Source organism: Aotus nancymaae, unplaced genomic scaffold, assembly GCF_030222135.1.
Source record: "Aotus nancymaae isolate 86718 unplaced genomic scaffold, 86718_ANA_hifiasm-v0.15.2.pri h1tg000059l, whole genome shotgun sequence".
NCBI lineage: Eukaryota > Metazoa > Chordata > Mammalia > Primates > Aotidae > Aotus > Aotus nancymaae.
The window spans coordinates 55,903,354-55,914,708 of NW_026988473.1; the positions used below are offsets into that span (position 1 = coordinate 55,903,354).

At 51.8% G+C, this 11,355-nt stretch overlaps 1 protein-coding gene across 1 annotated transcript; it reads left to right on the plus strand.

Moving 5' to 3' along the window:
- Nucleotides 1-123: 123 nt before the first annotated feature.
- On the plus strand, nt 124-10,760 carry CHRNA10 (cholinergic receptor nicotinic alpha 10 subunit). The gene is made up of 6 exons (XM_012456850.3): nt 124-1,148; nt 3,967-4,131; nt 6,106-6,251; nt 6,688-6,842; nt 8,280-8,812; nt 9,506-10,760. The coding sequence occupies exons 2-6, from the start codon at nt 4,071-4,073 to the stop codon at nt 9,961-9,963; spliced, it is 1,353 nt and encodes a 450-aa protein (XP_012312273.2). The 5' UTR covers nt 124-1,148; nt 3,967-4,070; the 3' UTR covers nt 9,964-10,760.
- Nucleotides 10,761-11,355: the final 595 nt, after the last annotated feature.

The following is an 11,355-nucleotide window of genomic DNA, read 5'->3' on the forward strand; positions in this document are numbered from 1 at the left end:
CCAATTTTTCTTCAAAGTTAGTATTCTGGGTCTTTTCCTTTTCCTTGTAAACTTTAGTTTGTTGATAACCACAAAATAACTTGCTATGATTTTGATTAAGATTGCATAGAATGTGGCCGGGCGCGGTGGCTCAAGCCTGTAATCCCAGCACTTTGGGAGGCCGAGGCGGGTGGATCACGAGGTCAAGAGATCGAGACCGTCCTGGTCAACATGGTGAAACCCCGTCTCTACTAATACAAAAAAAATTAGCTGGGCACGGTGGCGCGTGCCTGTAATCCCAGCTACTCAGGAGGCTGAGGCAGGAGAATTGCCTGAACCCAGGAGGCGGAGATTGCCGTGAGCCGAGATCGCGCCATTGCGCTCCAGCCTGGGTATCAAGAGCGAAACTCCGTCTCAAAAAAAAAAAAAAAAAAAAAAAAAAAGATTGCATAGAATGTATATATCAAGGTGGAAAGAACTGGCATCTTACAATATTGAGTCTTCCTACCCATGAATGTTACATCCCTCTCTACTCACGTAGCTGTTTTTAAACATTATCTTTCATCAGAATCGTGTAGTTCTCTTTATATAGATCTTGTACACTTTTTGTTATATGTATTCTTTTTTTATTTTTTATTTTTTGCACACCTGCAGCTGTCTTGATCAAGTTATATATTCATTCTTAAGTATTTTTTTGGTGCTAATTAAAATGGCAGTGTTTTTTATTTTTGTTTTTTTGAGACAGAGTCTCACTCTGTTGCCCAAGTTGGAGTGCATTGGCATTGAAGCAGGAACGGCAGGGAACAAACCTCTAGAGAACGAACTGAAGAAGGAAGTGGCTTTTTATTCGGCCAGGAGCTGCGGGGGGCTGCAGTCTCATTCACCGAGCTTCCCGAGCTGCAGCTTCTCTCCCCTTTTATAGGCTTATGCTAAAGGGGAAACTGGGGCGGAACTATGTCATTGTCCATTTGCTGGACTTCTGACCTTACAATCTTTTGACTTCATTGATTTGCTAATTCATACGCAGCTCGAAGGGGACAGCAAGGGAAGGGGCTTACAGAGACCAGACAAAAGCAGCAAGCTGTTTGTTGGCAGAGGTGTTTCCAGGAGGGAGCCTGGTCCCTGGAGATGTGGGGGCATGACCCAGTGCCTGGCTCCAGCTGGCAGAGGTAACATTCATTTGCAGCTCTTTCAAGATTAACAGATAGCAGAGATGCTGGGAACTAAAAAGGGAGTCATTTTCCCGGCTCATTGATACTTTATTTCATTTTTTTTCCTTCTTCACCCTCCTTCCCTTCTGGAAAGGGGGAGGGAGGAGGTGAAATTGAAGAAGGTGAAGGAGTCTCCCCTCTCAGTGTGGTCTTGGCTAACTGCAACCACCACCTCCCAGGTTCAAGCAATTCTCCTGCCTCAGCCTCCCATGTAGCTGGGACTACAGATGCACGCCACCACGCCCAGCTGATTTTTGTATTTTTGGTAGAGACGGACGGGGTTTCACCATATTTGCCATGGTGGTCTCGCTCCTGATCTCAAGTGATCCATCCACTTCAGCCTCTCAAAATGCTGGGATTATAGGCATGAGCCACTGCCCCTGGCCAGCAATGTGTTTTTAGTGTGGAATTCTAATTGTTCATCGCTGGTATATAAGAAAACAGTTGGGCTGGGTGCGGTGGCTCATGCTTGTAATCCCAGCACTTTGGTAGGCTGAGGCAAGTGGATCACCTGAGGTCAGGAGTTGGAGACAGGCCTGGCCAACATGGAGAAACTCCATCTCTACTAAAAATAAAAAATTTAGGGGGGCGTGGTGGCAGGCACCTGTAGTCCCAGCTACTCGGGAGGCTGAGGCAGTAGAAGTGCCTGAACCAGGAAGCAGAGGTTGTAGTGAGCTGAGATCGCGCCACGGCACTCCAGCCTGGGTGACGAGCAAAATTCTGTTGAAAGAAAGGAAGGAAGGAAAGAAAAAAGGAAGGAAGGGAAAGAAAAGAGAGGGAGGGAGGAAGGAAGGAAGCGGGGAGGGAGGGAAGGAAGGAAAAAGAAAACAGTTGGCTGGTGTTGAAACCCCGTCTCCTAAAAATACAAAAATAATCCCAGCTACTTGGGAGGCTGAGGCAGGAAAATGGCTTAAACCTGGGAGGTGGAGGTTGCAGTGAGCCGAGATCATGCCACTGCACTCCAGCCTGGTGACAGAGCAACACTCCATCTCAAAAAAAAGTTAACAAAGATAGTTTTACTTCTTCCTTCCCAACCTTTTATCTTCTTTTCTTGTCTTATTGAACTAATTAGGGCTTCAATATGATGTTGAATAGGAATGGTGAGAGGGGAACATCTTTATTCTAATTTTAGGGAGAAAACTTCTAGTTTCTCACCATTAAGTATACCCTAGCGGTAGGGTTTTTTGGTAATTGTTCTTTAACAAGTTAAGGACAGTTCCCCTCTACTAGTTTGAATGAGTGAATGTTGGATTTCTGAGGCTTCAGTTTGAAATGATGTGAATGCTTGTGTGACATCCAGAGGGGAATGTTAGGAAGATGGTTGGAGATAAGCATAGTATCTAGGAGAGGGAACTGAGTCAAGAAAGAGCAGGGAATCACTGGCATATCCATGATGCCCAAAGTCATGGCTATTGGCGTGATTGCCAGGGAAGTATGTGCTGCTTCTGTTGATCAGGCAGCTGGTCAGCTTGACCAAAAATAATCAAAACTCTGTGCACAATAAATACCTGTGACTCTAAATGTGTGTTCCTGAGGATAGCCTGACTACCTCACTGGGACCACAGTGTAAAGACTGTTGATGACTTGCTGTACCTTAGGCACTCTGCTAGACAGTGCCTCGCACTATCAGGTTATCTCACTTGATCCTTGCAATGTTCAGGATGAGCACTGTTAATCCCATTACCCAGACTGAGAAAACTGAAACCCAGAGAGTTTCAATATCTTACCCCGGTGAGAGTGCTCATAAAACAGGGATGAAAGTGACTCTGAAGCCTGTGTTTGCCCTGCCACACTGCCCACAGTGTTTGGGCAAGGTGAAAAAACTGAGGCTCAGATGGGAATGACTGCAGGGAGTCTGAGGAGAGGATGTGGGCTCCATCTTCTGCTCCATTGAGTGACCTGGAGTGACCTGAGGCTCAACACCACTCCCACCAGGAGGGAAGGGCTTGCTTGGCCCAAAGCACCTAGCCTGTAGTGTCTAGTCCTGCACTGCGAGAAGAGTTGCAGGTCTAAGGAGAACCTCCACCTCCAGAATTCAGGCAATGGTGGCTAAGATGGGAGGACAGTTACCCATCCACTGACCGTGGCCCCTCACACTCTGAAGCCCTGGTCTTCCACATGCCCTGACCCAGCATACCTGTATTCTCCATCCCCGGAGGGTGGGCCTGAGCTGAGTTTGAGTCTGTGTGCTGCTTTACAGTGTTTGAATAATTCAAGCCCCAGAGGCCTGAGGTGTCAGTTTTCATTGCTCTGTTGTCATGGGCACAGGTGTCTCAACAACTGTGTAATGCATGTGTGTAATTAAGCTAATGAAAGGACAGAGAGGGAGGGGCTGCTGTCTTGTGCGTTGGACTCTAGGCTGATCAAGGGAAGTCCCTAGTCCCTGTTCTGCTGAGAGAGCAGCAGGCTCATCTAGAGTCCAGGTGTGGGGAATGGAAGAAAGAAGGAAGGGTGAAACAGAAGTAGGAGAAAGGGAGAGAGAGTGGAAAGAGGTGGACAGGGGACAATCAGAGTCAGGGAGGCAGAGAGACCAAGAAAATTACAGAGGGAAAGACAAGGAAGCAGAGACAGAACAAAAGGCAAAGCGGGTGGGAAGCATAGGAAAGAGCAGAGGCAGAGGCCAGAAGCAGCAAGGCCCAGTAGAGAAGAAGAAGGACCAAGCACTCAAGTCCAGGGGCAAGCTCCAGTTGCAGGATCAGAAGACTGGAGGGGCTGCAGGTCACCTTAGAGGGTGGCTGGACCCACCAGAGATCTCAGTCTTACTTCTGACTTCCAGGTACTGTCCATACCATCCTTGCCAGCTGGACCTAATTTTGCCCTAGGTCTGGCCAGGAGGCCTCACACTCAGAGACCTGCCCCACTTCCTACTGTGGCAGGGCCATGGGGCTCTGGAGCCACCACCTCAGCCTGGGTCTTCTGTTGCTGTTTCTACTCCCTCCAGGTATGAAGCTCAGTACCCCAGCTCTGGCCTCTCCCGGCAGTGCTGCTACCGTCCTCCCCAAATCCCTTTCCATGTGGTCTCTTGTCTTTCTCCTCAGTACCTGTTCTGGGAGCAAGCTCTCTATTCGGGGAGTATAGAGGAGAAGGGTGCTGAAGAGGATGAGAGGAGACTTGCTTGGCTGGGGTGGGAGCAGTGAGCAGGGAGACTCCAGAGACGGGGCTGGGAAAATCAGAGGGGCCAGATGTTGAAGAGCCTGCCGGCCAGGCCAGGACTTTCCCTTGCAGACAATAGGGAGCACTGAGAGGTTTCAGCAGCATACTGGCCTGGTCAGATGTGCATGCTTAAAAGCATGGTCTATGGGCATGGAACAGGGAGGGAAAGGTGAGCCTCAAGGAGGGGATGGCAGTAAGGGGAGGGGCCTGGCCTGGAGGGGAGAGGATGGACTCAAGACAATGTTTAGCGAAATCTGGAGGATTGGAAGGATCTGACAGGATCTGGAGATTGACTGGATTCTCCAAGGAGGAGGTGGGAGAGGGAGGAGGGAGGGATAATTCCCGCATTTCCAACTGAGGTCACTAGTCCAGCTGAGGGCATGCTATTTGCTAATTCAGGGAACATGGGATAAGAAGCAGTTTTCGGCCAGGTGCAGTGGCTCACGCCTGTAATCCCAGCACTTTGGGAGGCCGAGGTGGGCAGATCATGAGGTCAAGAGATCGAGGCCATTCTGGCCAACATAGTGAAACCCTGTCTCTACTAAAATACAAAAATTAGCTAGGTGTGGTGGCGCACACCTGTAGTCCCAGCTACTTGGGAGGCTGAGGCAGGAGAATTGCTTGAAGCCAGGAGGCGGAGGTTGCAGTGAGCAGTGAGCTGAGATCGGCCACTGCACTCCAGCCTGGCGCCTGGCGAAACAGCGAGACTCTGTCTCAAAAAAGAAGCAAGTTTCAGAGCATAGAGGGAAGAACTGAGTTCATATTTTGTTCCCTCAGAGTTTAGGGTGCCTGTGGGAAACCCAGGCATAGACTGTACTCTAATTGGGTCTGGAGCTCAAGAGAAAAATCTGGGATGAAGAAAAAGAAGGGAGCCAAGGACAGGATTCTCAGGAACAATCTTTAGTTCTGGGATTGAGGACAATGTGTGTCAGGAAAGCCTAGGGAAGTGTGTTTTCAGAAAGAGGGAATGTTCCATCATATCAGAAGTTTTGAAGAAACCAGCTTACGATGGAGAAGTGGAAACTGTAAGATTATTCGAAAGAAAGGAGAGATAGACCCAGGGTCAGGTTTAGCAAGTTTATTTAACCTGCCAGGCTCTCTCACCACAGTCAGTGAAGGCAACCGCCTGGCTTACAGACTATGGGGGTTATATAGGGGGTTGCAGGCGGTCGGGTGCTATCTAAGAAAAACTGTATTCTGGTTCTTAGGGCTGACATCCTGTTCACTGGGGTCAACATCTTGGGTTTGAGAGCCACGTGCAACCACATCCCAAAATCTAGGTGCCCTGTTTACAAGGCCTGAGGCTGTTTCTGTTATAAGCTTGGCTTAACAGGGGAGAATGGAGGGGGTGGGCTATGGGCCCTTCTTGTTATAACCCTAACAGAAACAGGTTTGAGAGAGACTGGAGGGGGCAGGGCAGTGGGGTTCAGAATCCCTGGGTGAAAGTCTATACTCTTGGGGCTTATTTGGGTTGCTCTGGCATTTGTGGAGAGGCAGGCAGACTTCAGGTCCTTGGAAAGGGAAGGGTGGAGGAGAAATTTGTCAGCCTGGTGCCAGAAGATAGGACCAGTTCACTCCACGGCCTTTACCTCGTGTCCCTGCAGGCAGGCCAGGGAGAAGCTAGAGCCACAGCTAGAGCAAGAGAGGGCAGACACCAGGAGGGCATTCATAAGGACAGGGCCCTAGCCCTGGCAGTGGAGGGTGGAGCAGAGGCCCCGGGACCAGGGCCTGGGATGGACAACCCTCCTTACTGCCCCTCCAGAGTGCCTGGGAGCTGAGGGCCGGCTGGCTCTCAAGCTGTTCCGTGACCTCTTCACCAACTACACAAGTGCCCTGAGACCTGTGGCAGACACAGACCAGACTCTGAATGTGACCCTGGAGGTGACACTGTCCCAGATCATCGACATGGTGCGTTGTGGTGGTGATACAGCTGTGGAATTTTAGCTGTCTCAGTGTCAAGAAATGAAGGGGTGAGAGACTGGGATTCTTCTCCATGGAATCTCTTTTCTGTAAATATTAATATTAACAACAACGGTAACGGTTACTAACTGTGGGGTACTGACTGTTGGGTGCCTACCTTGTACCCAACATTTTACACACTTGAACTTACTGAGTCCTTGCTAAGCAGGGATTCTTACCCCATATAACTGCTGAGGAAACTGAGGCCCAGAAAAAAGAAGAGCCCACTAAGGTCACATGGCAAGGTCAGGCCTGGGTGGGAACTGGACAGTATGGACAAGTTGGGTTTGTGGGTACTGACCAGAGCCCTGCAGGTGAGTGTGCACAGAAAGGGCAAGATATACATATACATGTCCACGTCTCTGCCACTCCTTGCCCTCACTAGGACGAACGGAACCAGGTACTGACTCTGTACCTGTGGATACGGCAGGAGTGGACAGATGCCTACCTTCGATGGGACCCCAATGCCTATGGTGGCCTGGATGCCATCCGCATCCCCAGCAGTCTTGTGTGGCGGCCAGACATCGTACTCTATAACAAGTACTGCCTATCTGGGCCCCTCCCCTCTCCTACCCCTCTCTAGACTTGCCCTTAGCCCTGGGTGTGCACTGATGCCCTTTCCCTACCACCTAACCCAGTTGCCATGCTGCCCTGGAAGCTTTCCCCCAGGACCCTTCTAAGCTGCCCGGCACTCACAGCCCCTCCACGGCACCCCCACTTTAGGCTGTCCCAGACCAGCCCAGGCTGAACGAACGTCTCCTGGGAACCTACTGTGTGGTCCAGGGCAGATGTCTGAATCACAGGGGCCTCTCTAGGGCACACTTTTAGCTCCAGGTCTCTCAGGGCTCTCTCAAGAGCCTGTCTAAGGGTCTCTTTCCTCCAGGACATAGCCCTCTGGAACACTGCTTTATTGTCTCCTTGACCAGTTTCGTGTCTCTCAGCCAAAATATAGCTCTGCATATTTAATCTGGGAACCCCTCTACAAGTTTTGCAGATGGCCCCCAAGGGAAGTCACTGTATGGCCCAGAGGTACTTCTGGGTTCTGCAGAGGCTTTTTTTTTTTTTTTTTTTTAAGACAGAGTCTTGCTGTATCGCCAGGCTGGAGTGCAGTGGCGCAATCCCGGCTCACTGCAACTTCCGTTTTCCAGTTTCAAGCAATTCTCCTGCCACAGCCTCCCGAGTAGCTGGGACTGTAGGCATGCACAACCATGCCTGGTTAATTTTTTTGTATTTTTAGTAGAGACGGGGGTTTCACCATGTTGGTCAGGATGGTCTCGATCTCTTGACCTTGTGATCCGCCCGCCTCAGCCTCCCAAAGTGCTGGGATTACAGGCGTGAGCCACCGGGCCCGGCCTGCAGAGGCCTTTTTATACATCCTCTAGCTAGTCTGTGTCCCTTCTGGGCCCTTCAGGCACCACCCCTTCTAGGCCTTGAAAGGCAGTGGGTCTCTCTAGGTGCACTTCACCCTCTATGTGGCTTTGTTCCGAAAACAAAAATAAAATTAACGAAAGAAAAGCAGAAGTTTATTAACCTGCTGTACCCCTCACAGGAGAGGCCTTAGTTCAAAAGTATTTTTCTCTGAAGGCAGCGGCTTAGGGGCCTTATTTAGAGATTCAAGAAAGAGCCAATAAGTTGTAAATAGTGGCAAGACAAAGGAGACGGCAGTTCCAGTCTTTAAAAGGCAGGAAAACGTGGGAAGAGGGTGAAATCTGTTCCCAGATTCCTCCGGTGCCTGCTGGTGCATTTTGGATAAGCAAGTGCTGTCTCCAGCACGGAAGGACTGATGACCTGCCATCAGGCCAGCAGAGGCTGGGGCCGGGTGCTCCCCTGCGTCGTGAGTGTCTCGAACTTAACCAGCCTCAATATTCTGGGGAGAAGTTTTGGTTTCCGTCAGCCCCTGGGGGTCTGCCGTGGGCTCCCGGCCGGCTGCTCCTCCGGCAGAACAGCCTGGGTGAGCCCCGCCCCGCCTGTCTACAGGGCGGATGCGCAGCCGCCAGGCTCCGCCAGCACCAACGTGGTCCTGCGCCACGACGGCGCCGTGCGCTGGGACGCGCCGGCCATCACGCGCAGCTCGTGCCGCGTGGACGTGGCGGCCTTCCCGTTCGACGCCCAGCGCTGCGGCCTGACGTTCGGCTCCTGGACCCACGGCGGGCACCAACTGGATGTGCGGCCGCGCGGCACCGCCGCCAGCTTGGCGGACTTCGTGGAGAACGTGGAGTGGCGCGTGCTGGGCATGCCGGCGCGACGGCGCGTGCTCACCTACGGCTGCTGCTCCGAGCCGTACCCCGACGTCACCTTCACGCTGCTGCTGCGCCGCCGCGCCGCCGCCTATGTGTGCAACCTGCTGCTGCCCTGCGTGCTCATCTCGCTGCTCGCGCCGCTCGCCTTCCACCTGCCCGCCGACTCGGGGGAGAAAGTGTCGCTGGGCGTCACCGTGCTGCTGGCGCTGACCGTCTTCCAGCTGCTGCTGGCTGAGAGCATGCCGCCGGCCGAGAGTGTGCCGCTCATTGGTGAGCAGCTGGGGCTCAGGGCGGGTGGGGGGATGACGATGCACGGGAGGTTCACCCAGGGTGGGCCCTCGACTGGGCCTGGGTCTGCGGAATGGCCTCGCTTCAGAGCGTGAGAGAGGGGCGTCCTGGGAACATGTCCTGACTTTCAGACTGAGAAGAAAGGATTAGCCCCTTCTGAGGAGAACACCCGTCACAACTGGGCCTTGATGGTGGAACAAGGCCTACTTGTTGGTGGAACATCAGAGCCTACTAATAGGCAAAATCTATTGAGTGCTCGCTGTGTGCCAGGCACTCCCCTAAGCACTTAACCTTTATTAACTCAGGTAAGCATCACCGCAAACCTAGGAAGTAGGTCCTCTGGTTATCTCCATTTGTACAGAAAGGATGTGTATCTTGTCCCAGCTCATGCCCATCGTTGTTTGAGAGCAGGACGCTTCTGGATTGTGTATGAGTACAGCCTGCAGCAGTGAGGGGAGCAATTAGGGAGCAGTAGCTTCTGATGACCCACATGTAGGAATGGAGGTTGGGAAGAACTAGGCCCCTACCTCCTTCCTCCTTCCATCCATGGGGCTTGGAGGGTCAGGAGAACCTCATGCTGGGCTTATTTCCATTTGTGCAGAGGAGGCTTTTGCAGAGGAGGCTCAGGATCCACAGGCTTTTGTTTTGAGTCTCAATTGGCTCTCTCTCTTGCAGGGAAGTACTACATGGCCACTATGACCATGGTCACATTCTCAACAGCACTCACCATCCTTATCATGAACCTGCATTATTGTGGTCCCAGTGCCCGCCCAGTGCCAGCCTGGGCTAGGGCCCTCCTGCTGGGACACCTGGCACGGGGTCTGTGTGTGCGGGAAAGAGGGGAGCCCTGTGGGCAGTCCAGGCCACCTGAGTCATCCCCTAGCCCTGAGCCTCCTGAGGGAGAGGCTGGCCACCCAGTGGGCCCTTGCCATGAGCCACGGTGTCTGTGCCACCAGGAAGCCCTGCTGCGCCATGTAGCCACCATTGCCAATACCTTCCACAGCCACCGAGCTGCCCAGCACTGCCATGAAGACTGGAAGCGCCTGGCCCGTGTGATGGACCGCTTCTTCCTGGGCATCTTCTTCTCCATGGCCCTGGTCATGAGCCTCCTGGTGCTGGTGCAGGCCCTGTGAGGACCGGGACTAAGTCACAGGGATCTGCTGCAGCCACAGCTCCTCCAGAAAGGGCCAGCCAAGGCCAAGTGGCTGCTGGTCTTTAGGCCAGCCAGTCTCTCCCCACTACTCCTAAGACCCTGGGACACTTGACTTCACAATCCACGAGGGAGCACTCATTGTCTACACACCCTAACTAAAGGAAGTCCAGAGACCTAATTCCAAAAAAAGAGGAACTCTACAAAGGCAGTGTCACAGAGTACAGTCTTGGAGACATAGAATTGTTGGTGCTGGGTTTTAGAGCTGTCCATGGTGAGCATGCTGGTTATTTTGAGAAACAGAACTGCCACATTTCCTGTCTTCCTTCCTAGGTGGCTGCTTTGCAGGGCCTTGGCTCTTACCTTTCCCTGCCTAGGGGCGTAGGGAAAAGGATTGGGGATTCTCAGTCTAGTTTCCAGACAGGAGGCCCTATGGACATTTGGCCCCAAATTCCCAATTCAATAAAGTAAGCGTGTACCTAGCACCTCCTCGATATCCTGTATTACCCTTGAGGTCTGTGGTGGTGGAAGCTGGGGGTCCAGGTCTATCTGTAGTTCAGGTCTGTCTCATGGCTGCTGGTGCAAGTCCTGGAATTCAAAGCCTGAGAACCTGAAGTTCTGATGTCCAATGGTAAGAGAAGGATGTCCCAGCTCTAGCAAAGAGCATGAATTTGCCTTTCTCCTGCCTTTTTGTCCTCTCCATGCCCTCCCACATTGAGACTGGAACTTGCCCACTCAGTCCACCAACTCACATGCCAATCTCCTGTTGAAAACCCTCACCGACACATCCAGAAATAATGCTTCCCCAGCTGTCTGGGTATTAGTGGTGTCTATGGTGGTGGGTTATCATAACTTATTAATGCCATTGTCACTAAAGTTGGTATATAACCCCCCACTGATAAATTGGACTAGCTTAAAAAGAAAAAATAATTAGGCAACCTGGGCAAAATAGGGAGATCCTGTCTCTACAAAAAATACAAAAATTATGTCTGGGCGCGGTGGCTCACGCCTGTAATCCCAGCACTTTGAGGGGCCAAGGCGGGCGATCACAAGGTCAGGAGTTCGAGACCAGCCTAGCCAATATAGTGAAACCCTGTCTCCACTAAAAATACAAAAAATTAGCCAGGTGTGGTGGTGGGCACCTGTAATTCCAGCTACTCAGGAGGCTGAGGCAAGAGAATCGCTTGAACCTGAGAGGCGGAGGTTGCAGTGAACCGAGATCACAACACTGTACTCCAGCCTGGGCAACAAGAGTGAAAATCCATCTCAAAAAAAAAAAAACAAAGCCAGTACTTTGGGAGGTCAAGGCAGTGGATTACCTATTACCTGAGTTTGGGACCAACCTGACCAACATGGAAAAATACATGTCTACTAA